Genomic DNA, 27,452 nt, shown 5'->3' with positions numbered 1-27,452 from the left:
GTTCAAAATTAACAGTACTGATTCCACTGATACTCCATGTTGCTCTCGCACTACAAACAATGCCTTGTTTAGAGTGCCAGAATACATTTGATGATTTGTCAGCATAGGCAACAAACTAAAAAAACATTCTTGGCTCCCTTGTACAGTTTCTCATCCATGTAGATTTTACGTCTCCAATAATCACACAGAATCAAAACAAAAGGTTACAAAATCACAGGTAAAATTACATTACAAATAAAAGAATCACAGGAATAAAAAAAACAAGTCCACCCCCCCTCCTCCCTACATCTTCCCCCTCCCCCCTACATCTTCCCCCTCCCCCCTATATCTTCCCCCTCCCCCCTATGTGTCTCTCTCTAGGAGACTAAGGCAAGCGAGGATGTGCAGAGGCAGGGCTGTTACTGGACGAATCAGAGTTTCACAGGCCAGCTTGAGTTCAAGGGTGAAAGGCTGAATGCCGTGACTGGGGTTGGGATGAGGAGGGAACGTGAGGAGGGGGTGGGTGAGTGACTAGGGTGTGTTTAATGCAAGTACGGCTTGTGTGTGAGAACTGTAAGTGGCTTTGGATAAGCGCGTCAGCGGAATGACCATACGATCATTACTAATGTGTGGCAGGTGTAGAGGTACCAAGCGTAGCAGGGGTATTACAGTACAGTGGTTGGTCCCTAGGCACAGGCGGTGGTCCCTCCCTCTCTCTATAGCGGTGGGCCTCAAATGACACCCTGTTCCTCATACACTACACCAACCCCCTTTAATGGGCTTTGGTTAAAAGCAGTGCACTACTTGGGGAATAGAGTGCCATTTGTGACAAAGCCAGTCTTTGGGGTTAGGGGCCAGGGTTCAGCCGCTCATGCTAGGGGTCAGGGGTGAGTCTCCGGGGGCTAGGGGCCCAAGTGGTCAGTAGTGGTAGTAATAGTAGTGTTTGTGTAGATTGCGAGGCAGGAGACAGGAGTCACTAGGCAGACTCCACGATGTCTCAGGCACAGGGATGACTGGCTCAGTCTGAAGAACAGGGAAAGAGAGAAAGACAAAACAAGAGATGAGCGAACCAACAATGAGCAACCTGAATTCCATCACCATAGTGATATGTATCATAATCCGGCAGATTAATGTTGATGATAGTGATCATAAACTCACCTCAATTGCTCAGCACCTTCCCTCCAGCGAGAGCACTCGTCCCATTCTCCAGGAATGTCCTGTAGCAAACACACACAAATGAGTCCCTGCATAACACACTGAAAAACAGAGCTTGTAGTCGCGTTTCAGAGGTGAATACTCACGTCTGATCTACTTCTAGAGATTTCTGGATCTCCTGAAGCACAGCTGTAAGAAAACACACGTCAGACCACAGATGCACAATGATGATTGACATGAGTTGCAATGAGTTGGGGATGGTCATCATGAAACATGCAATGGGGTGGTTGTGGTTCACTGTGTAGCAGACAATCACTCAAGACTGCTGGTCGGGTTTACACATCCGGATGCCAAACAGGACAGTCAAAGCAGACACATATCGATGTGGCTCAGTTGGTAAGAGCACGGCGCTAGCAACGTCAAGATTGTGGGTTCAAACCCCGCAGGGATCACTCGCACAAATGTTGGGAGTTGGTTAAGGTTAAGTTCTGTTAAGGTTGTCTGGTGGTTCCTGAGGTACTCACTCTCGTCATTCAGCAAAGCATGCTCCATCACACGTCTAGAGCTCTCTGTAAACGAACAGCATCGCAGCACACAGTCAGCACATCAGGGCACAGAAGCACACGGCATGACACAGTGAGTGTAGATCGTGTGTTCGCAGACCGATCAGCACAAGCAAAAAAAGGTTGACAGCCTAACAGAGCATTTCATACTGTGCGCTTGCTGAAGAACTCTGTTAAGCATTGACGCGTGCATGTTTTAGTATTATTTGCATAGCTATAGATAGAACTATATTAGCTCTTTAAAGCGGTACAAACAGGATGTTATCTTACCCACGCCATCCCTCGTAGAATTTCTGGAATGACAGACACAGCTGTTCAGTAAAACATGAAAAGGTAATTGTGCCAAAAACAGTACTTCCAAAGTCGATGGTGAATACAGCTATAAAAACAGTGTGTCTACCTGCGCTCCACAGAGGCCCCGTCCGGCGGCGCCCGTGGCAGAGTGGTGCTGGGTGTCTGAGAGGACACCTCCACTAGAGACCGGGGCTCCACCACACAGCGAGCAGACAGAGAGAAACGCTCAAACTCTGACGGAGAGATCAGGTAGAAACCTGAGGGAGAAAGAGCGCAAGTAAGAAAAATGGATGGCATGAGAGGAATGAAAGAGCTGAATACATGAAATGCCAAATGCTTGTGAGATGTAAACTGTGTGTGTGTGTGTGTGTGTGTGTGTCTCTCTCGTCCTACCTTGTCCATGCTTGGTGAAGACGCAGGATGCAATGCCGCTGACGTCCTCCCTACGTATACAGGGGTACTGGACCTGTAATTTCACCCCCGGCAACGACACCACGTGGAGGTCTCCCTGATTGGTCAGGACGGTGAGGCCGCTCTCGCCGTAGTCATCCGTACGGGTGCTGCCGAACCAGGCCACGCCCACCCGGCGCACGCGTGAGCCGTCAATGGCCGTCAGCTTCAACTTCGTTTTGGCGCTCACCTTAGGCAGGGTGAACACCTGGAGAAAGAGAAATGATAGTCTTGGAGGATAAACACATTTTGTGTTTCTTTATAAACCCTTGGGGGGGAAAAAATGTCCCCTCATCAGATGAGTGTGGGTAAGATGTGTGTGTGTGTGCGCGCTGTAGTGTGTCTTCTCACCTTGAACTGTTCCTCTGATATGACCAGTAGGCTGTGTGAACCCTGCATGTCAGGTGAGCGAGCCAGGTCGTGTGCCACCTCCAGGGGCTCAGGCAGAGGGGAACCATGGCCGTCCAACACCAAGATGCCCACTACTGGAGCCCGGTGCATCAACTGGATCTCCTTAGCTGGAGAGAGAGTGGGAGAATGGATCTGTGCTTCATTGTCTGTTGTTAAAACAGAGTTTTGGAAGTGTGGACGAGGGAGGCAAGAGAGCGATGTGTAAGAACATGTGTGTTCTCACCAGGGTGTGCTGTGACAGGGTCCTCTCCTCTGCGTTCCACAGGCGGTAGGCGGAGCTGGTAGGCGAATACTGATCCCCCATTGGTCCCTGCCCACAGAGAGGGTGTGTTGTGGGAGCCTGTATGAGGGGAATGAGCAGTATGAGATGTCATAAAATGTTTCTTTGCCCATTGTCTTTGTGTGTTGTGACAGCTCCAAATTTATGTCTGAACCACCTCAGTGAGTCTCGATGCTGCGCTTCCCCTTTAACTCCCCATTAAATACCCAGCATCAGCTGTGGAAAAACAGCGATGCGAGAGAGGAAGGTTTCAAACCCTCAGCTCTGAAGCTTGTTCATACAGTGCTTTCAGAAAGTATTCACACCCATTCACTTTTTCAACATGTTGTGTTACAAAGTGGGATTAAAATGGCTGTAATTATAATTTTCTGTTAACGGTCTACACAAAATATTCTGTCATAGTGGAATAATAATTTTTTACTAAGGTTAGCTTTAATTTTTCATAAAAGCCATCTTAGTTAGATAAGAATTCAACCCTGAGTCAATACATGTTAGAATCACCTTTGGCAGCAATTACAGCGGTGAGTCTTTCTAGGTAAGTCTAAGAGCTTTCCACACCTGGATTGTGCAACATCTACCCATTATTCTTTTCAAAATTCTTCAAGCTCTGTCAAATTGGTTGTTGATCATTGCTAGACAATTTCCAGGTCTTGCCATAGATTTTCAAGCAGTCAAAGCTAACTTGGCTACTCAGGAACATTCACTGTCTTCTTGGTAAGCAACTCCAGTGTAGATTTTGCCTTGTGTTTTAGGTTAATGTCCTGCAGAAAGGTGAATTAATCTCCCAGTGTCTAGTGGAAAGCAGACAACCAGGTATTCCTCTAGGATTTTGCATGTGCTTAGCTCCATTCAGTTTATTTTTGATCATGAAAACTCCTCAGTCCTAAACGATTACAAGAATACCCATAACATGAAGCAGCCACAACTATGCTTTAAAATATGGAGAGTGGTATGCAGCAATAGGGATGAATATTTTATAAGTTTCAATACAGGAAATAATTAATATTTATCCAGAGTCCCAGGAAATACAGCGGAAATTGGAAGTGCCCATTTAAACCCAAGATATGGTTACTGTGCCAGGGTTCTCCCAAAATAAGATTGGTGTTGCACCACAACGTTGGCTTGGCTGCGCCCCTTTGTAAAGATTTCACAGTAAATGAAACTGATACTTAGTAATGAATAACTTTGATAGACGATGACATTCTTGTGAATTGCGAAACAGGCTGATCATAAATTCAGAGCGTTATGTTCCTCTATGAATTCAGAGCATTTTTCATTTTAGTCATTTAGCAGACGCTCTTATCCAGAGCGAATTTGCTGAAGGATTTTTCATCTAGCCGGCTTGGGGTTTCGAGCCAGCGACCTTTCGGTTACTGGCCCAATGCTCTTAACCACTAGGCTACCTGCCGCCACATCGCGACACAGAGCGCACCCAGAGTAGGCTACAGTGTTCATACAAATTTTGTAACGGCAGTCTAACAAAAGTAAAAATGACCAAAGTTGCCTAGCTTGTTAGATAACCTCCAAAGAATGACAATATCTCCTACTTGGCTAAATCAAGTTGATGATTATACATATATCAGATCAACTCATGAATAATGGGGAGAAGAGAGAAAATTGCTTAAATATCAAGGTAACAGTTAAAAAAAAAGAAGAAATATCCATATGTACTCTTATACCGTTTGTTGATCACACATTCTCTACAGAAGCTCTCACATGGGCAGCAATACGAGACAGCGCAGAAGCGGGGGAAAGTTATAGTATTATTTTGACATGCATAGGTGAGATGTGCTTTGATAATGCAACCTATGGAATACAGAATAAAGTTAGGTATTTTCATGCGAAACAGGAGTCAGGATTCAATGGGATTGGGACTATAGGAAAATAGCCTAGGCTCGTGAGTCGATAGATAAATAACACTTGATTTAGGCTACAGTATCGCATGCTAAATGTTTCTGATCGGTGATAGATGAGCAAACGAATTAATTAGCTACCACTTCTACTTGTCTGCCGGAGATCAATTAACTAAATACACTAACTAACCAAAAGTATGTGAACCCCAGCTCCAATATTTTCACCATTCAGTTTATCATAACTACGGTGAGTTTTCCTCCCTTTCCTCTCACTCCGCTGCCACCCGCCTACACCACGTTGTTCTCAACACCAGTTTCAGTCAATATAGTCTACGGTTTTCTAGAAATCTATGGTAAAATCCCTGAGCGGTTTCCTTCCTCTACCGTAACTGAGTTAGGAAGGACGCCTGTATCTTTGTAGTGACTGTGTTTTGATACAAAGTGTAATTAAAAACTTCACCATCAAAGGGATATTCAATGTCTGCTTTTTATTATTTTAACCCCTCTACCAATAGGTGCCCTTCTTTGCAAGGCATTGGAAACCCTCCCTGGTCTATGTGGTTGAATCTGTGTTTGAAATTCAGTGCTTGAATGAGGGACCTTACAGATAGATAGCACAGAGATGAGATAGTGATTCAGAAATCATGTTAACCACTGAGTCCATGCAAGGGGTTGAATACTTGACTCAAGACATTCCAGCGTTACATTTTTTATTAATTTGTAAGCATTTCGAAAAACATAAGTCCACTGACATTACGGGGTAGTGTGTGTAAATTCACGCTGTAAGACAACAATGTGGAAAAATACAAGGGGTGTAAATACTTTAGGCACTGTACCTTTTTTTTAAGGCACTGTACCTTTCGTACTACTTTTGTAGTTTTTGGGGGTCTGTGTACTTCACTATTTAAATTTGACAACTTTTACTCCACTACATTCAAAAAGAAAATACATTTTTACTCCATAGATTTTCCCTGACACCCAAAAGTACTCATTACATTTCGAATGCTTAGCAGGACAAGAAAACAGTCCAATTCAAGCACTTACCAAGTGAACATCCCTGGCCATCTACTGCCTCTGATCTGGCGTTTGTAAATGATATCTGAGTGTTTGAATATCCCTGGCTATACATAAAATAAAAACCAGAAAACGATGCCGCCTGGCTTGCTTAATTAATAAAGAATTTAAACTTATTTTGATACTTGGGTATATTTCAGCAATTACATTTACTTTGGATAATTAAGTAGATTTAAAACCAAAAAAGTCTGACTTTTCCTCAAGTAGCATTTTACTGGGTGACTTTCAAGTGAAAGTGGGTACCACTGACTAAAACTAACCTCAAGAGTCAAGTCAAAATTGTTAGTGTGACTTACTGTCTGAAAGGAAGGTATCAGCGAAGTATAGCGTGCGCACGAGGCCGGTGAAGGAGTCGTCAGGGGATCGAGGCTCTATTTTTCTCTGGACGGGCGCCAACTCCATCTCAGCTAGCTCCGCCTCTAGACGAGCATTGGCCTGCTGCAACTAGAGACAGAAGCCCGTTTTAGATACACTGGGTTGGTGATGAATGCAGAACCAGACCGCACAAAAAAATGGTGATCTTTAGGAACTTTCTATTAAGATTTATGCAGTAAATGTTTGGGGCCCAAGAATACATTTTTGTAGTTGTTTACCTTAGCTGCGTTGTTGACATGGTGTTTGCGTAGGGACACACGGCTGCGCCTTATCCTTCTGAAGGACTGGCGGAGAGACTTCTTAATGCTCTTCACTCTGGACAGAGGACCTTCCATAGCCAGCTGGTCACTGGGGTTCAGAGTACACCTACAGGAGAGTGACAGGAAAGGGTTAACACACATGTCTATATACGATCTCCATTACCTTCCGTTATTTTGAAGTCATACAGGCAGAAACATGCAAACACACAACACGCCCCCCCCACACACTTACCTGACGAGAACGTTGTTTTTCTGCTGGTAGTCGTAGAGTCCGAAGCCGTGGCTGGTCCCGAATGTTACTAGTTTCCACTCAGAGTGCAGGGTGAGGGCAGTGACCACGGCCGGAGGCTGGCACTGGACCAGGGCAAAGGGCTGGAAACCTGGGGGGAACGTCACCGGCTCCTCCCTCACCTCCAGACGCGTGTGGCCCTGACATGGAGAGACTGTTACAGAAAAGTATCGATCACCCTTTTCTTTATGCTAACAGAAATCCAATTAAATCAAAATTGCACTGCAGTTTTTAAACACACACTCCTAATGTAATTTTTTTGTTTGTTGTCGTTTACCTTCCAGCGGAAGCCCTCCTGTCCCTGAAGCAGGTCTGCTACGGTGGCCTCCACAGTCTGTTCTGCTGCCTCATCATTCAGCTCTAACACCAGGATCTATGGAGGGGAGAGGTGAGGGACGGACAAACCGTAACATCACATGTAATGTTTTGGACCAACAGGCAGTCTTATCGGACACTTATATGAACCACTCAGACATTCACATCTCTTAGTGTGTGTGTGGGGGGGGGGGGGGGGACCTCTGTAGCTCAGCATGGCACTTGCAATGCCAGAATAGTGGGTTTGATTCTTGTGTGTGTGTGTGTATATATGTGCCAGCCAACTAAATCAGACCACCCTCATTAATAACAGATGATAATTTAAAGAGGGGAATAAGAGTTCCCGGTGATGATCCGGGGCTCTATAAAGAATGAGATCACTTTAAATTTCCACACATTCTGATTAAAGGAGGTGGCTTATTCATCACACTACATTATATAATGACTAGAGAGCTATGCAGCCATGACCTGGTCTGGAAGATGTGTCGTTCACTGAATGTGTGACCGTCCGTGACCCAAATACCCTCAGGAAATGAACGTGCCAAAGAACGTAAAATTAAGACAAAAACAGACTGGATTTATACCAGTAATGTCCAAAAATGTCAGACACGGCAGTTAGGCTAACTGGCCACCAGAGGGGGTAGTGGTTGGTTTTCCCCTGGTAAACTCACCTGTCCAGCAGTGCCAGCTACAGTCAGGTAGCCGCTGTATTTACACAGGTGGATTTTCTGAATGCCGAGACGAGGGTCGTCACTGTACGGGTCAAAACAACCCACCTGGAGGGAAGAAGAGGATGGGGACACGTTTCATAGCCGATTCACACACTGAGACAGTGTATCTATTCTGATTCACTAGACACATTCTCTAACAAAACACACCTACACCTTGTAGAGTGGAGTCCCTGTAGACCTTTGTGCTCCCTGTATGTGATTATACACACAACCGAATGGTGGAAATGCTTTACATGTTACTTATACAGATACACACCTTTCTGAAAGGTGGCCACTCTCCCTCTGTGCCCTGGTTCAGGTTGTCATTGGGGTCTGAGTCAGTGAGGAACACCCCTGCTGTGCTCAGCTTGTACATGGGGTACAGACACACCCCCGACGCGTCCCAGAAACGCACCGTACCGTCCTCGTGCCTGTGAGAGGAGAAGACATTTGTGAGGATCAACAAATCAGAGGAACAAAAACATGACTGACTCTTTGAAACCCTGTTCGCAGTCCCCATACAACAACATTAAAATGTAGATCATAACTTGGATTGAAATGAGGACTCTGAATAGAAATGAACGAGCTGTGGATGTCTACCGACCCTGTGAGCAGTAAGTCTCTCTGAGGGGGGTCTGGGGCCAGGTTCTGTCCTCCTGTCATAGGCCACGGCTGGACGGAGGGAGAGAGAAGGGAGAGGGGGGTGCAAAAAAACAAACAAAAAAAGGATGAAAGCAAGAGAAAGAATTTAAGTCAATTCAATTTGTGCTCCATCAATTCAAGTTTCCAATTACCAGAATGTATTTTCACATGCACAGTGAAATGCCTTTCTTGCAAGCGCTTTCCCAACAATGCAGTAATCAATATCAGTAGAACTAGAAAATAAAGTTAAAATATACATATATATAAAAAAACAGAAATAGAAAGAAGAACACGAAGTAAGCTAGCTATATACAGGGTCAGTGCCAATACCATATTTACAATGTGCAGGGATACTGGAGTGGTTATATACAGTACCAGTCAAAAGTTTGGAAACCTACTCATTCCATAATAGTGAAGACATCAAAACTATGAAATAACACATATGGAATCATGTAATAACCAGCTTCATGAGGTAGTCATCTGGAATACATTTAAATTAACAGGTGTGCTGTGTTTAAAGTTAATTTGGGGAATTTCTTTCCTTCTTTGAAACTCTACGGGATCGGTGCCCCCCCCCCCCCAGAAAAAACTCAGAAAAAAAAGAAATTCACTGTCAACGGATGTACCGATCCTGTGCAGGTGTTGTTACACGTGGTCTGCCACTGCGAGGACGATCCGCTGTCCGTCCAGTCTCCCTGTAGCGCTGTCTTAGGCGTCTCACAGTACGGACATTGAAATGTATTGACCTGGCCACATCTGCATTCCTCATGCTTCCTTGCAGCATGCCTAGGGCACGTTCACGCAGATGAGCAGCATCTTTCATTTGGTGTTTTTCCAGAGTCAGTAGATGGCCTCTAGTGTCCTAAGTTTTCATAAGTGTGACCTTAATTGCCTACCGTCTGTAAGCTGTTACTGTCTTAACGACCGTTCCACAGGTGCATGTTCATTAATTGTTTATGGTTCATTGAACAAGCATGGGAAACAGTATTTAAACCCTTTACAAATGAAGATCTGAAGTTATTTGGATTTTTATGAATTATCTTTGAAAGACAGGGTCCTGAAAAAGGGATGTTTCTTTTTTTGCTGAGTTTACATTATAGCCTTTTTTAGATAAAAAAATAAATCACGTTTTTCTTTGTATTATCTTTTAGTGGATCTAATGTGTTATATTCTCCTACATTAATTTCACATTTCCACAACCTTCAAAGTGTTTCCTTTCAAATGGTATCAAGAATATGCATAACCTTGCTTCAGGTCCTGAGCTACAAGCAGTTAAATTTGAGTATGTCATTTTAGGAGAAAATTGAAAAAAGGGTCCGATCCTTAAGAGGTAAATGCATTTGCGCCAATCAGTTGTGTTGTGACAAGGTAGGGGTGGTATACGGAAGATAGCCCTATTGACTTGCCTAGTTAAATAAAGTAAAAAATAAATAAGTGATAATACAATTTGGTAAAAGACGAAGTCCAGATTATGGCAACAGCTCAAATAAGCAAAGCTAAACAACAGTCCATCATTACTTTAAGACATGAAGGTCAATCAATCCAGAAAATGTCAAGAACTTTCAAAGTTTCTTCAAGTGCAGTCACAAAAACCATCAAGCGCTGTGATGAAACTGGCTCTCATGAGGACCGCCACAGGAAAGGAAGACCCAGTTACCTCTGCTGCAGAAATTCCAGCCCAAATAAATGCGTCACAGTTCAAGTAACAGAAATCAACATACATTTTTCAGAGGAGACTGTGTGAATCAGGCCATCATGGTCAAATTGCTGCATATAAACAACTACTAAAGGACACCAATAAGAAGAAGAGACGTGCTTGGGCCAAGAAACATGAGCAATGGACATTAGACCAGTGGAAATCTGTCTTTTGGTCTATATGTCTATATGTGAGATTCTTGGTTCCAACCGCCGTGTCTTTGTTCAGGTGCAGAGTAGGTGAACGGATGATCTCCATATGGGTGGTTCCCACCGTGAAGCATGGAGGTGGGGGTGTGATGGTGCGTCGCTGGTGACACTGTCAGTGATTTATTTAGAATTCAAGGCACACATAACCGGCACGGCTATCACAGCATTATGCAGCATTACGTCATCCCATCTGTTTTGCGCTTAGTGGGACTATCATTTGTTTTTAAACAGGACAATGACCCAACACACCTCCAGGCTGTGTAAGGGCTATTTGTCCAAGAAGGAGTGATGGAATGCTGCGTCAGATGACCTGGCCACCACAATCACCAGACCTCAACCCAATTGAGATGTTTTGGGATGAGTTGGACCGCGGAGTGAAGGAAAAGCAGCCAACAAGTGCTCAGCATATGTGGGAACTCCTTCAAGACCACTGGAAAAGCATTTCAGGTTGGAGCTGGTTGCGAGAATGCCAAGAGTGAGCAAAGTTGATCACAGCAAAGGGTGGCTACTTTGAAGAATCTAAAATACTTTTTTGGTTCTACATGATTCGATATGTGTTATTTCATTGAGTTGATGTCTTCACTATTATTCTACAATGTAGAAAACAGTAGGACCACACAGAAAAAAACACAGCAAAATGAGTAGGTGTGTCTAAACTTTTAAATGGTACTGTATGTATAGGGGTTAGGTGACTAGGCATCAGGATATACAATATCATTAACAGTGTGGTGGCAGTGTATGATGATGATTGTATGTGAGTGTGTAGAGTCAGTATGAATGTGTGTGAGCAAATTAAGTGTGTGGCTGGAGTCGAACAATTTTCCGGTCCTTCCCTTCACGCCACTTGATAGAGGTATTGGACGGCAGGGAACTTGGTCCCAGTGATGTACTGGTCTGTCCGTACCACCCTGTGACTGAGGGCAGTGTAGTTGTCATACCAAGCAGTGATGCAGCCAGTCAAGATGCTCTCAATGGTGCCGCTGTATAACGTTTTGAGGATTTGAGGGATGTTGCGCCTTCTTCACGACTGTGTGCGGACCATTTTAAGTCCTTAGTGATTTGGACACAGAGGAACTTGAAGCTCTAGACCCGCTCCACTGCAGCCCTGTCGTCCTAATGACGTCACTCCACTGCAGCTCTTTGGTCTTGACATTGAGGGAGGGGTTGTTGTCCTGGCACTGACGTCGGTGGTATTATTTGGCCCCCAAAGTTTTCGGTGGGGGGTGGGAGGATTTGCATTGGACTGTAAAAACACCAGGAAATCAGCTCCAAGTGACTTCAATTTAAGAAATCTGTTCCCAAGTATTCGTGATCATATACAAATGTTAGAAAAGTTTTAAAGTATTATGATTCAGGGAAACATCTCTGTTTGGGCTTCTTGTGGTTAATTTGCAGTCCACAAATAATTTGTGATTGCGTTCCGGCCCCACACGACCAAACGCTCAAGAAGAAATTGGCCTGTGGCTGAATATAGTTGAAAGTCCCTGCTGTAGGCTGTCTCGTCGCCGTCGGTGATCAGGCCTACCACCGCCGTGTCGTCAGCAAACTTAATTGTACTGGCGTCTTGCGTGGCCACAGTCGTGGGTGAACAGGGATTACAGAAGGGGAATAAGCATGCACCCCTGACTGGCCCCCGTGTTGAGGGTCAGCGTGGCAGAGGTGATGTTGCCTACCCTCACCACCTGGGGGCGGCCCATCAGGAAGTCCAGGATACAGTTGCAGAGGAAGGTGTTCAGTCCCAGGGTTCTAAGCTTGGTGACGAGCTTCGAGGGAACAATGGTGTTGAACGCTGAGCTGCAGTCAATGAACAGCATTCTTACATAGGTATTCCTGGGTGAAGGCAGTGTGGAGTGAAATCTTGTGTGTGGTGCAGGAACTTGCTTGGGTAGTGTGTGTGTCACCAACCTTCTTAGAGTAGTGTGTGTTCTGCAGTGCCCCGGCAGACAGGACCCTCTCCCACAGCTTCAGGGGTATAGCAGAGACATGGTGGGAGCAGGTGATGGCAGAGCAGTGGAGAGGCACCAGGTATGGAGTCTGGATGACTGGCCACCCTTCAGTCTGAAGATCTATCACTACCAACTCCTCTTCTACTAAGACCACCAACGCACTGGGTTCGCCTGGACAGAGGGAGAGGGGTTAGCCTGTGTGTGTGTTTCTGAACCTGTGTGTGCACGCGTATCCCCCTGCCTTTCTACCTGTATGGTCTGGTCCGTCTCTGATGACAAAGAAGTCGATGATTCTGGAGGTGAAGTCCAGAGCCACGTGTGTTTTACTGTGGATCACACTGATACAGTGTCTGTCGCCGTAGCTGGCCCGGGGCATGCCGCCACTGAGGAACAGGAACGGAGGCCTGGATATAGACATAAAGGAGAACCAGGTTAGAAGACAATTACAGATGGATTCATGTGTAAGAATGGAGGATGTGAAATATGAATTGACAGAGCAGGCAGAGCGAGAGTGAGGGAAGAGAAAGAGAGACTCACTCACCCCTGTTCTGTCGGCAGCTGGATGATTTTAGAGATGGCTTTACAGGGGAAGTGGCCTACACAAAGGAGAGAGACAAATCAATTTATCAAATCATCAATTAACCTATTCATCATTCAATCAATAACAACATCCTTGTTGCTGTGTTTTGTCAGCTTCCACAGAGAGGAACGTGCTGTTGACTTTTTGGGGGTCCTCACCATACGGTACTTCAGACTTCTCCTGCTCGCTCTGTGGGTCATCCCCAGCCACCTTCCAGCGGCAGTAGCTGCCGTCGCTATGGGAACTGAGAACATGGCCACCGTCCTCCGTCCACCACACGCTCTCCAGTTGCTACAGACGCAAACAGGGAGTCAAGATCAGAGCTCTCAACATCCAGACACCAACACACAGACACACACATTGTATACCTGTGTAGCGGGGATGTGTTTGACAGCTGATTGGCTGTCCAGGTCCCAGATGACCATGAGGCCTCGTCCGTAGCCAATCAGAACCTGGCGTGGGTTGACGGGATTCTCCTGTAAGGACTCGACATGCTCCAGGCTCCTACGACCTCCGTAATCCTCTGGTACACTACGGAATGAGGGGGTTCCGTTTTAGCACAATTATCCATCAAATACGTTTGTGACGTGTGTGTGGGAACCATTTAAAACATTAATCAATAGTTGTTTCCGTCTGTTTAGGATACCAATATTTCCAATTTAGTGACTCAATGAAAAGGAAGTGTGTGTGGTGTGTGTTAGTACCTGTTGGTGACTTTCTCCAGGCTGATGTTCCTCTCCTCTAGTTCTCTGAAGCCTGGTACCTTCACTACAAACACGTGTCCTCCCTCTGTTCCTAGCAACAACAGGTCCCCAGAAGAGTGGGCTAGCACCGCTGTTACATGAGTTACACTGGGGGGAGCACTGATGGAGGGAACGAGAGAAAGATGGGATGAAGTTAAACAGGTTGAATGTGGCAGACAGAAAAATCCTATTTAAGGTGCATACGTGTTCGCCACTGAAGTGTGCATGTCACCATAGAAATAGAATCTCATTCTAGTTCTGTGCATGTCTCACAGTGGGTGCTCTTACCGGGGCAATCCAATGAGTGCTAGTGTGTGAAGAAAATAAAAAAGCTTGAGAGGGGTAGGAGAGAAGTTGTGGGGTGGTGGTGGTGTGTCTCTCACCCCGGGGGTCCAGAGAGTGTGAAGCGTCCTATCTCCAGCAGCTCAGAGACACCATGGTGGGCTCTGAGGGTCCACATGTGGAGACTGTTGTCATCCAACAGAGTCACCAGCTCCACCTGTTCAAGAGAGAGCAACTAGAGATGTTAAAAAGGACGTTAGGAACACGTTATGAGGACGTTAGGAACACGTTATGACTGTCAGGAGGACGTTTTGGGGCTGTTAGCCAGAGCTTTACTACTAACCTTTCCAGCAATGATTAGATCCACATATTGGATTCTAGGGCTAGGCGGTATACTGTATTTTATGATATCGCGGTATTGATGCACGGACCGGTTTGGGTTTTTAATATTACTTTCTATAACATTATTTGAATGTTCGGTTTGTTAAATGTGATACGCTGTGTGTAACGTCCATTTTATAGTTTAAGTTGCTACTTGAGTCATCTCTCTCCACACAGAACTAGGCCCGTCCCGTCACTCAAGGAGCACATTTGTGGTTTCTCAACTACAAGACACTTGCATTCAGTCTACATGGTTAATACAGAACATGCAACAATGTTGATAACAATGCTATGTTCACTTTGCTTTTTAATATAAATCCACTAACATTCCAGAATTACACCACTAGCTTGTGTTTCTTACATCTGCAAAAGGTTAGTGTGTCTTAGAAAGGGGGCCTAAAACCTGTTACCACTAATTCTAATTGTTAGTTAGCAAATAAATGTACTTAGTCGGAGCAAACGTAGCTAGTTATAGTGCTGTTTGTCTACATAACCTGGTTCAAGTATTCATGACATTACCCTGAGGAAGGCACAGTGATGCCGAAACAGTGGTAAATACGCAATAAATTACTGAGAGCTTATATATGGAGTGTGTGCGACTTTATTTTGATAGTTTATACGCCATTAGTCAGCACCTCCACACAAACTATTTTTCTGGGTGTGTGCCAGCTCATGTTTCTTAATTATTCAAAAACATAAAATAGTAATTTGTATTATTATTATTTTTAACTGTAATATGATATTTTGGTCATATCGCCCAGCCCGATTGGATTTAAGATCATTTCAGTAGCAGGTGTGAATGGAGCATGTGATAAGGTGCTGCCAACGTGTGTGTTGAGCAGTCACTCACCTGGTGTGGCAGGAAGTGGACCTGTGTGACGGCAGCGTTCTCATCATGTAGACCCATGAACTCTACACCTGGACCACCGTAACTGACCACAGGTTAAAGAACACACACACACACACACACACAGCATGGCACACCAACACACAGTGTACACACATGCGCAGCAAACACAGACACACACAAAGCATGATGTGTACACACAGGCCCCCCGCCAACGCATTCATAGACACAGGTTCTTATTTTTCTACTGTACTGAAACGGTCCACATGCATCTATAGAAAGAAGAGATTTTCTGTTGTCTTTCTTTGTGTCTTATCTGGCTGCCCTGCCCTTGGCTAATAATACATTCATTCATAGAATTTATTGTGTTATCAAAAGAACAATTTCCCCTATTGTGTGAATTAATTATAATGACAGAGAGAGACAAGGGTTATCATAGTGACTGGGAGTGAATGGTGGGAGTGTACTGACTGGTTCCACACTGTCAATGAGTACGATTGTGTAAGATGAATCAAACACACACACTACGACAGAGATAGACACAGCAACTGTGCCTGTCTGGTAGTCAGAGTTGAGCAACAACCTGGGAATATAAAAATGACTCCACATGTACCCACACACTAACCACAGACAGCTATAGCAGAGGGGAGACTGAGACAAACTGGTTCAAACGTGTGAACACTTAAATCCTGCACTCCTACACAACCAGACAGACCTCTCCCGTGTCTATTGAAGAGGATACAGTTTGATGGCTCCGGAGCGTGTGCCGATGGCCAGGAGCTGTAGACTGGGGCTGAAGCCCAGAGCACTGGGTTGGTGAGGAAAACCATGCTCCACTGTCTGGGTGGGTGAGAGAGCGAGAGAATTATGGAAACTGGCAAGACAAATTCCCTGATAATTGTCTGGAATTGGGATCATAGCCTTCCTGTCGAGACCAGAGATCAAAGCCTTGTCAGATCAGACTGACTGTCACTAGTCTTACCTTGTTGAACCCGTAGAGCTCCTGTTTGATCCGCTCTCTCTGGGACTCTTGGCCATGTCTCCTAAACCTCTTCATCCTCTCAGGAGCACACAGGCCCAACTGCTACACCTCTACAGAGAGAGACAGTGGGAGAGAGGAGATTCATGAAGGGGGGGAAAGTGCAATAGCCTAATAGGACGACAGGCATTCACAAGTCTCCACTCTCTTCCTCTCTCAGTCACTCGACTATCTGAAGAACGTGGGCGTGGAGATGGTCAAGAGATGGAGAAAACTTCCTGGAGCAAAACAAAAAGGAGAAAAAGAGAGTGAAGAGACAGAGCAGAAAACTAAACCAGGGCTCCAGGAAAAACTCAGCTCAGATGGTGTGTGTTGGCCACTGACAGAGACGGGCAGATGAGAGAAAGGAATTCCATGGGAGGAGCATGGCCTACTCTTCGCTTTCTTGTTTATGGTCAACACACACTGCCTGAGGGGGCGAGGCTCATCTCAGACAAGAGCTAGGGGTTGGTCACTGGAGGCTCAACTAGAGACCATTGTTCTACTCCTACACACTGATGGAAACACCTGTCACACATGCCATTAACAAATAGGCCCTTCAGGGAGAAAGAGGAAAGGTGAGAGAAAGAACTAGTGTCTGCTTTTCATTCTTTCCTTTATCAATAACATTTGCGCGACGTTTAGGGCATAACGAACCATGACCCGATCACAACCTTTTAAAAACAACTCTCCTCTCTTTTCCAGACAATTTAAAACCCCTGGACTCCGACTTTCATTTCACTAAAGAGGAAGGAAGAGTACTGGATAGCTTTCTCTTAATCTCTACACATACCAACACATTCCCTTAGCCCACTCCATGAAGGAGAGGTTAAAGCCACAGGTTGGTTAGACCATAAATGTCAGTGGTCTAACATGCTGACCAGACCGCTCACGCGTGTTGGTTTTTGTCCACCCACACCAGACGCGATCAGGACACGCAGGTTGAAAAATCTAAACTAACTCTGAAACAACTATATTAATTTGGGGATATGTCGAAAAGCTTTAAACATTTTTGGCAATTTAGCTAGCTAGCTTGCTGTTGCTAGCTAATTTGTCCTGGGATATAAACATTGGGTTGTTATTTTACCTGAAATGCACAAGGTCCTCTACTCCGACAATTATTCCACAGATAAAAGGGTAAACCGAGTAAGTTTCTAGCTCTCCTCCTCCAGGCTTCTTCTTCAGACTTGATATGGCGGATGGCAACCAACTTTAAGGTGCATTACCACCATCAACTGGAGTGTGGACCGCAGTTCATCTTTGGGTACATGCTCCTAAAAACCAACGAGGAGATGGGAGGGGGACTTGCAGTGCATCAAGCGTCACAAATAGAACCATGTTCTATTTTAGAGCCTGACTACACAGCCACGCGCGAGAAATGTGGGTGCAATGATTGAATAACATGCATGTGTAAATTTATTTTGCGACGCAGGCGTTGAGGTCAGCATATAAGCCTCAGTCTACTCTGACTGAACTCAAACTCAAAGCTGTGTCTCCCTAAGTGATGACCAAAATTAAATGTTCCCCTCAAAAGACCTACAAAAAAAAACTACACAAAAACAGGCCAGTGTTTCAGTCCTTGATGATTTTAAAGTAAACATTTAAAAAATTTAACCAATGATTTCATAAAAACTACAAATTATAATATTGCAAGCCGGGATAAGATATGAGACCGTATTTTCTGTCTTGGCCGACTCAGTCTTCGAGACAGAGTGAGACATACTTTTGTTATTATTACCCTGATATCAGCGGCAAGATGCCGTTAGTCATTAGGCGTGTGAGGGATTATGGGATAGTGGAGGACTGACTCACACCCTCACCAAGTAAACTTCCTCGTTTGGATCCTGCAGACTAAGGGAGTGGGATGAAGTTGCATGCTTAAGGATTTGGGGAGGGTAGGCTTACCCTAGTTGAGCCCAGATCTGTGCTAAATAAATGTAATATACTTTTTTTTTTTTTCATAGAAGAGAGTTCCATGTTAAATGTGTGTCGTACCCATTGGTCTAGTACCCATTCTGTTCCTCTGACTCCGCCAATGTAGACCCAAGGGCCCAGCAGAGCAGAAAGAAGCAGCTCAGTGCTCTAAGCCTGCTAACAAAGGCTGGGTGGGAGGTCCTCTTCAGGGCTTCACACACAGAATGGCTTCCTAGGCACGGACAAGAATCTGCTCTGCTGACGAAAACTGAGGGTAGCTGTAGGAGGAACACACATAACGCACATGCAGGCACACCGCAGTATGGAAAAGCAGGACCATGGCTTCATCATATGAGGACTACCCGGCAGTCTTATGGCAGTGCTCAAAGTTAACACAGACCCAAGGAAGCCATAGCCTACATCATTACTGAAACAGACAACATGGTGATTAATTGTAGGATTTCAACCAGTGTGACAGTTAGGCAAGGGCTACCCAGTGATTATGCATCCCATACGCTCCCATTAGAACCTCACTATCAGAACAGTAGTGTTTAGAACTGTCAATTCAAACAACAAGTTCCACCTCTTCCTGTTGCTTCCTTGCGGCGCTCTTTTCTTCAGAGTACAAAAGGCTTGGAAAATGGAGCAAACTGAAAATGACTTATTCAAGGCTACAGTACAGTTAGACAGGTTTGGAGCCAGGGAATCATGTGCAGTATGTCACATGACATATCCTAACAGACATAGCCTACATTTCCATTCATAACACCCTGTGGACAGTATTCTGGCAATAAGGCTTAGGGGAAGTCCCCAAAGGGCACGGATTTGTTCATTACTTGGAAAAACAATGCTATGCTGAAGTCAGTGACACAGAAACTAAGTGGCAAACATCCACCGTGTCAGTGAGTGGACAGTATAGCCATTCTATTACACTAACTGAGCGAAATCCAACATGGATTTTCCCAGGAATTCCATTTGGACAGAGCAGGGCAATGACCTTTTGTTGAGAAATAGGTACACAGACAGACACCCACCTCACACAGCAATTATCCTAACCAGCAAGGGCCGTTTACAGTGTTAAGAAACTTGGTCAAGGATTTACAAGACAATGAAGTTTTGACATTGGTGTGAATTTATTACCTGGCCTCGCTCTTATACAACAATGATGTCATTCTTGATGACAAAGATCAAACAAACTGAATGAGAGGAAAATCACACTCCTGGTTCGATTACTTATTTGATATAGGGGGCAGCATTTTCACTTTTGGATGAATTGCGTGCCCATAGTGAACTGCCTCCTACTCTGTCCCAGATACTAATATGCATATTATTATTACTATTGGATATAAAACACTCTGAAGTTTCTAAAACTGTTTGAATGATGTCTGTGAGTATAACAGAACTCATATGGCAGGCAAAAACCGGAGAAAAAATACAAACAGGAAGTGAGAATTCTGAGACTGGTCATTGTTAAACTCATCGTCTATTCAATTCCCTGTAATATATGGATCTGTTTGCACTTCCTACGCCTTCCACTAGATGTCAACAGTCTGTAGAACGCTGAATGAAGCCTATACTGTGATGTGGGACCAGATGGGAGGTGTTTGAGTCAGTGGTCTGGCAGATTGCCAGTTCTTGGTCACACGCATTCCTCATGATAATCGCCATGCGTTCCATTACTTATAGAGACTGAAAAGAATTCTCCGGTTGGAACCTTATTGGATATAAATGATAACATCCTGAAGATTGATTCTCTACTAAGTTTGACCAGTTTATTCGACTTGTAATATAACTTTTTGAAGTTTTCGTCCGACGTTTGCCTGCATCGGCGCGAGCGTTTGGACACGTGTACTACACATGCTAGCAAAAGCAGCTAATTGGACATAAGTAATGGACATTATCGAACAAAACAACGATTTATTGTGGAACTAGGATTCCTGGCAGTGCATTCTGATGAACATAATCAAAGGTAAGGGAATATTTGATGTAATTTCGTATTTCTGTTGACTCCAACATGGCGGAGAAATGTTGTTAAATCTGAGCGACGCCTCAGATTATTGCATGGTGTGCTTTTTACATAGATTTAAAATAAAATAAAAAAATAAAAAAAACTGACACAGCGGTTGCATTAAGAACAAGTGTATCTTTAATTCTGTGTAAAACATGTATCTTTCATCAAATTTTATGATGAGTATTTCTGTTATTTGACGTGGCTCTCTGCAATTACTCCGGATATTTTGGAGGCATTTCTGAACACGGCGCCAATGTAAACCGAGATTTGTGGATATAAATATGCACATTATCGAACAAAACATAAATGTATTGTGTAACATGATGTCCTATGAGTGTCATCTGCTGAAGATCATCAAAGGTTAGTGATTAATTTTATCTCTATTTCTGCTTTTTGTGACTACTATCTTTTGCTGGGAAAATGGCTGTGTTTTTCTGTGGCTATGTACTGAGCTAACATAATTGTTTGGTGTGCTTTCCCCGTAAATCCTTTTTGAAATCAGACATGTTGGCTGGATTCACAACATGTGTAGCTTTAATTTGGTGTCTTTCATGTGTGATTTCATGAAAGATTGATTTTTATAGTAATACACTGCTCAAAAAAATAAAGGGAACACTTAAACAACCCAATGTAACTCCAAGTCAATCACACTTCTGTGAAATCAAACTGTCCACTTAGGAAGCAACACTGATTGACAATAAATTTCACATGCTGTTGTGCAAATGGAATAGACAAAAGGTGGAAATTATAGGCAATTAGCAAGACACTCCCAATAAAGGAGTGGTTCTGCAGGTGGTGACCACAGACCACTTCTCAGTTCCTATGCTTCCTGGCTGATGTTTTGGTCACTTTTGAATGCTGGCGGTGCTTTCACTCTAGTGGTAGCATGAGACGGAGTCTACAACCCACACAAGTGGCTCAGGTAGTGCAGCTCATCCAGGATGGCACATCAATGCGAGCTGTGGCAAGAAGGTTTGCTGTGTCTGTCAGCGTAGTGTCCAGAGCATGGAGGCGCTACCAGGAGACAGGCCAGTACATCAGGAGACGTGGAGGAGTCCGTAGGAGGGCAACAACCCAGCAGCAGGACCGCTACCTCCGCCTTTGTGCAAGGAGGATTAGGAGGAGCACTGCCAGAGCCCTGCAAAATGACCTCCAGCAGGCCACAAATGTGCATGTGTCTGCTCAAACGGTCAGAAACAGACTCCATGAGGGTGGTATGAGGGCCCGACGTCCACAGGTGGGGGTTGTGCTTACAGCCCGACACCGTGCAGGACGTTTGGCATTTGCCAGAGAACACCAAGATTGGCAAATTCGCCACTGGCGCCCTGTGCTCTTCACAGATGAAAGCAGGTTCACACGCACATGTGACAGACGTGACAGAGTCTGGAGACGCCGTGGAGAACATTCTGCTGCCTGCAACATCCTCCAGCATGACCGGTTTGGCGGTGGGTCAGTCATGGTGTGGGGTGACATTTCTTTGGGGGGCCGCACAGCCAGAGGTAGCTCGCCAGAGGTAGCCTGACTGCCATTAGGTACCGAGATGAGATCCTCAGACCCCTTGTGAGACCATATGCTGGTGCGGTTGGCCCTGGGTTCTTTCTAATGCAAGACAATGCTAGACCTCATGTGGCTGGAGTGTGTCAGCAGTTCCTGCAAGAGGAAGGCATTGATGCTATGGACTGGCCCGCCCGTTCCCCAGACCTGAATCCAATTGAGCACATCTGGGACAACATGTCTCGCTCCATCCACCAACGCCACGTTGCACCACAGACTGTCCAGGAGTTGGCAGATGCTTTAGTCCAGGTCTGGGAGGAGATCCCTCAGGAGACCATCTGCCACCTCATCAGGAGCATGCCCAGGCATTGTAGGGAGGTCATACAGGCACGTGGAGGCCACACACACTACTGAGCCTCATTTTGACTTGTTTTAAGGACATTACATCAAAGTTGGATCAGCCTGTAGTGTGGTTTTCCACTTTAATTTTGAGTGTGACTCCAAATCCAGATCTCCATGGGTTGATAAATCTGATTTCCATTGATAATTTGTGTGATTTTGTTGTCAGCACATTCAACTATGTAAAGAAAAAAGTATTTAATAAGAATGTTTCATTCATTCAGATCTAGGATGTGTTATTTTAGTGTTCCCTTTATTTTTTTGAGCAGTGTATATTTGAATTTGGCACTCTACATTTTTTCTGGATTTTGGCCAAGTGGGACGCTACCGTCCCACCTATCCCAGAGAAGTTAACACTCACCTGTGACATCAAACTCCCAGCATTCTACCAACTCAAACCATCAGAGATGAGAGGGATGTACAGAGGGAAGAAAATACACACAAACGTGCCTGGACAGGGCATCAGATGTAAACTAGACTTAGTAACTTACTGCTAGAGCTACAGTGAAAATCTCAATTTTAAAAGTTCATATTCTGTTAGGCTAACTCGTCCTCAAATAAAGTTGTTGACTCATTCTATACTCATATGTGTGGACAACCCATATATTGTAGGGCTGGGAATTGCCAGAGAGCTCACAATACAATATTATCATGATACTTAGGCTAGCTGCCGATATGATCTGCATTGCGATTCTATATGTATTGCAATTCGATACTGTGATTGTATTACGATTCGATGTTCCAAACATATTGCTCACCATATATCTGCTGCAGAGGGACAAGAGAGCCATGAGAAAACAAGTTTGGATCAAGCATGGAAATAAAACGGCAGAAAACAATGTGTCTCCATATTTAAAAAGGAGAACAAGCTATGAAGAAGTTCTGGTGCAGGTACAGCCAACTAGCACCAAAATATTGCGATATTGTTGATATACCGTAAAAAAAGAATATCCAGATATGTAACTATCAACTCTCCCCCCCCAAAATCACAAATAAATTGGAGAGAAAACACTTCAAAAACCCAACCTCAAAACAGACCGTTTAAAAAAAATATTCCTCATCAGGGATGACCAATCAGCAGTCTACTCACATTCATATTTTTCTATGACCGGTATACATGTACCCCATTCTGTTGTTGGGGTATGCTCACACAATTCCAACACAGAAAAGCTGCTTTAACAGATTTAATTACCATTTTTTTGGGAAGGAAAACATTTCACTCATATTGTAATTAATTATAGGTCATATTTCATAGAATTCTGGAAACACTGGACAGTTACATTAAGCCCTGTCTTTAAACATAGCTGGCATTGTAATTCAGACCGAGTGGCCAGGAAAAATGCCTGGCATCTGAAATATTCTACTTATGTTCTTATGCAATCACCAGCTATGTCAGAGCTTGTAGAAAAAAAAACGACTAATAAGTCACTCCCATGAAACCGGCCGATAAGCAAAAACAAGTACCGGTAGTTAATTAACCGAGAAGAGGGAGTTCATGTTTGGTGTTAAAAGTGTGTCTATAAAACTAAAAAGCCTAATTCACTCACACACAAACAATAAGAAAACCTGTCTGACGAGTGCAGGAGACAAAACAGCCAAGGAGAATTAGCTGTGTTGGCAAACGTGGTGTGATCATGAAAACATTGAGACGAGACTACACCTCTCTCCCGTCCTCCTCCCACTCTCTTCCCTCGCTCATGGCATACAGAGGCTCAGCTACCTCCTCTCCTGCACTCTCTCACTATGGAAGAGTGGGACATTTGAGTTTCACTGACCCCAAATAATTTAGTCACGCTTCTCAGTGAATTTGCAAACAGACTCTTAACCTTTGTCCTAAGACGCAAGAGCATAGGACTGAAAGTTTAGAAGACCTTCATACTGAGTCGGCCTGCATGACAATGCAGCACACAAATTAAATTTAGGCCTCAACGTCCAAAAAGGAGAATAAGACAGAAAAGGGAAGGGCGGCTGTGTAGGCTGTCACGCTGGTACAGGCTGATCCATAACCACTCATTGCAGGGCTAGGCCTATTCTTAGGGATGACTCCTCTCACACTCAGCATCAACGGATGGGACCGGACTCCTCAAATACTTTAGAAATGGATCTCATCACTGATCTGCCAGTAAGGTTGGATTTGTGACACCAATAACACCATAACCTTAATTCCACATCTACAATCAGTGATAAGGATAATTGCTTACAGGGATTCAAGGAAGAATATATTCATGGGACTCAGAGCAGAGATGTTTTTCTTGCCACTGTCTGGACAGAAATAAAATATTGTTGGGGGTCTGGTCGACAGGATGTCATTCCCCTCTCTCCTGTAATCACACAGACAGGACAACAGTTTACACTGGCCTCACGGCTGTTTAGTTACAATGCTACTGGTTGTATTATTGCTCATAACCTACTGTGTGGAGTAGAGTGCACTTTCTGTTATTATCATCCCCTTGAGGATTTTATTTATTTATTGTGGTTTCATGTTTCAAGCAGCTCCTAAGGCTGTGCAACCGTCAGGACAAAAGCTATACAAAGTGCACCGACTTGAATAGAAAAATAAAGTCTATGCAACAACACATTGTTGTCACATTCTTTCCTAGTTGTTCATTATTAACTGTTGTTGAGATACATTTTGATGCATTACTTAGGGCTAGGAATTGCCAGGGGCCTCAAGGTCCGATATTGTCACAACGCTTAGGTGACGATATGATATGTATTGCGATTCTATAATGATTCAATACTGTAATTCTATTGCGATTTGATGCGCCAAACATACTGCTCACTATATCTCTGCTGCAGAGAGACAGAGAGCCTGAGAAAACGAGTTTGGATCAGTCCGGGAAATAAAAATGCTTAAAACATGCAGCCTCACTACTTAAAAAGAAGATAGAAAATAAGTTTTAGGATGACAAATACTGGAGTTTTAGTGCAGGTACAGCTGACTACTGCTACCTAGAGTAGCAAAAATATATATTTACAATACCAGACAAAAGTTGACACATTGTAGAATAATAGTGAAAACATCAAAACTATGAAAATAACACATATGGAATCATGTAGTAACCAAAAAAGTGTAACACATCTAAATATATTTTATATTTGAGATTATTCAAAATAGCCACCCTTTGCCTTGACAGCTTTGCACTCTTGGCATTCTCTCAACCAGCTTCATGAGGAGGTCACCTGCAATACAATTAACAGGTGTGCCTTCTTGAAAGTTAATTTGTGGAATTTCTTTCCTTCTTAATGCATTTTAACCAATCAGTTGTGACAAGGTAGGGGTGGGATACAGAAGATAGCCCTATTTAGTAAAAAACCAAGTCCATATTATGGCAAGAGCAGCTCAAATAAGCAAAGACACAAAAGTCCATCATTACTTTAAGACATGAAGGTCAGTCAATGTGGAAAATTTCAAGAACTTTGAAAGTTTCTTCAAGTGCAGTTGCAAAAACCATCTAGCGCTGATGAAGAAACTGGCTCTAATGAGGAGCGCCAAAGGAAAGGAAGACCCAGAGTTACCTCTGCTACAGAGGATAAGTTCATTAGAGCCCCAGAAATCAGCCTCAGAAATTGCAGCCCAAATAAATGCTTCACAGAGTTCAAGTAACAGACAACATCAACTGTTCAGAGGAGACTGCGTGAATCAGACCTGCATGGTCGAATTTCTGCAAAGAAACCACTGCTAAAGTACACCAATAATAAGAAGAGACTTTCTTGGAACAAAATGTTCACACACAGCCTAATCCCCCTATGCTCCTTCTAGTCATGGCAACCAAAATACTGGAAATTTTTATACATGACCCTAAGCATTATGGGACTTTATTTGTTTAACTCATGAACGACACCTGTGTGGCAGCACCTGCTTTTAATACACTTTGTATCACTCCTGTTTTTTTATTTTGGCAGTTACCTGTACATTTTGGGACAGGTGCTTGTTTTGCCTAAAAACTGGGGAGTAGTTTCAGGTGGAAGTTTATCATGTCCCAATGGCAGAGGTCTGCTGGGAACAAAGGGGTGTTGTTTGGCTAGCACAACTGCAGGTGGGAATGAAGGACTGGGCAGTGTCAGTGGAATGTCTGTCCTTCAGTAGTAGCTGGTCTGTCCCAGTCTTTTTTTCCTGGATAGAAACCAACACTGTCCAAAAGGTACAGTAAGCCTCATACTCTTCACTGACTAAATACTTGACAACCCAAAACACTCGTTTACATTTCTAATGAAGACAATATTGTCTTATTTTGGTCGTGAATTTCTGAAACCGGTCAAACCGGTCTAACAGATGACTTCTTACCACAAACCATACGCCCCCTCCCCAAACAATTACTCATTGATGAAACCCTACTCTACCGTTGCCTCAAACTACCTGCGAGACGAGGAAGACACCTTACTCCCACCTACTCTTTCCTGTTGCCAAAGTTTTACCTTTCCATCATTATGCAACAGTTAGCTAGCTCAGCTGACTAAAAACGTGGTGAATGGTTCGTGATGTTGATGGCCCTGAACGGTGAATATTTTTAGTTGGCTAATAGACAGACATGGCGACTGCTAGCGAGTTTGTTACAGTAGCGTTCTGAGTTAGCTAACGTTAGGTAGCTAGCCAACGTTAGCTATTTCATAAACGTGTGCAGCAAGTTAACTAACGTTAATAGGTACTTGTATTTCAGTCCGGTGTACCCAAAAGTTAATATGATTATTTAATCTATGTCTAAAGTGTATAGACCCTTTAATTCCTGGTCGAATGGAAATTAATCTGAAAGGCTTGGCAGCGGTTCACCAACAACACTGCCAAGCTAACTAGCTAACGTTAGTCAAGTTAACACAGTAACTAATATCTCGAGGTTAACGTTGCCCTGTTGACGTGCTAACTAGCGAGTGTTATCCAGTTAAATTAAACTTCAGCAGTAAGGTTAAGTATTAGCATTTTAGCTGGTTAACTAACGACATGCTACAACACCTGTAGAAGCGACACTCCTCTCTCGCTCGGGCCCTTCGAAACTCACCTGACTCCCAACGGCCGTTGCCCCAGCTGTGTCCAATAACTTAGCAATACGCTTTCGCCCGCTAATTCACTAAGCTTGGTCGGCGTCCAGTTTGCCACGTTTCAACTTCCCAAACCAATTTCAAATCAGAATCCAAAGCACGTCGTCTGCTTGTATTGAAGTATGTAAATGCAGATCCTGTGTTGGTTTGTTTGGAGGCTCGCTAGTCCACCTATCTTTCGTTTGCCCTGTCTCCGCAGCCTCGAGGTGATGATGCCCCAGACCCGCAAAGCGCAACTTGACTGG

The 27,452-nt window shown here is 44.1% G+C and overlaps 1 protein-coding gene across 4 annotated transcripts; it reads right to left on the bottom strand.

Moving 5' to 3' along the window:
* Positions 1–332: 332 nt before the first annotated feature.
* LOC120029518 (LLGL scribble cell polarity complex component 2-like) lies at positions 333–27,452 on the bottom strand. Of its 4 annotated transcripts, XM_038974773.1 has the most exons (27): positions 27,168–27,450; positions 16,317–16,426; positions 16,077–16,174; positions 15,338–15,419; positions 14,208–14,323; positions 13,786–13,944; positions 13,450–13,612; positions 13,240–13,372; positions 13,043–13,097; positions 12,751–12,905; positions 12,461–12,672; positions 8,613–8,680; positions 8,286–8,439; positions 7,970–8,074; positions 7,261–7,356; positions 6,927–7,123; positions 6,653–6,800; positions 6,356–6,503; positions 3,076–3,192; positions 2,793–2,959; positions 2,385–2,649; positions 2,098–2,248; positions 1,968–1,990; positions 1,659–1,703; positions 1,281–1,323; positions 1,138–1,196; positions 333–1,002 (listed from the first exon to the last, which is right to left on the bottom strand). In XM_038974773.1, exons 2-26 carry the CDS (start codon positions 16,389–16,391, stop codon positions 1,139–1,141), a joined length of 3,033 nt encoding a protein of 1,010 aa, XP_038830701.1. In that variant the 5' UTR covers positions 16,392–16,426; positions 27,168–27,450; the 3' UTR covers positions 333–1,002; position 1,138. The 4 variants fall into 4 exon arrangements, 3 of the variants coding, with proteins under 3 accessions (XP_038830701.1, XP_038830702.1, XP_038830703.1); XR_005473590.1 differs by having other exon boundaries at positions 1,281–1,703; XM_038974774.1 differs by lacking the exon at positions 1,659–1,703.

This window comes from Salvelinus namaycush, chromosome 35, assembly GCF_016432855.1.
Source record: "Salvelinus namaycush isolate Seneca chromosome 35, SaNama_1.0, whole genome shotgun sequence".
Lineage (NCBI taxonomy): Eukaryota > Metazoa > Chordata > Actinopteri > Salmoniformes > Salmonidae > Salvelinus > Salvelinus namaycush.
This window is presented reverse-complemented; position numbering and strand designations above follow the sequence as displayed.

What these genes read in the sequence shown, in the direction of transcription:
- LOC120029518 (XM_038974773.1), bottom strand. Translation starts at nt 16,391, where the DNA reads ATGAAGAGGTTTAGGAGACATGGCCAAGAGTCCCAGAGAGAGCGGATC. An exon ending in GAAGTCTGAAGTACCGTATG is followed by an intron (nt 13,098 to 13,239) that starts GTGAGGACCCCC and finishes TCCTTTGTGTAG; the next exon opens with GCCACTTCCCCTGTAAAGCC. An exon ending in AGTGGCCACCTTTCAGAAAG is followed by an intron (nt 8,075 to 8,285) that starts GTGTGTATCTGT and finishes TCTTCCCTCCAG; the next exon opens with GTGGGTTGTTTTGACCCGTA.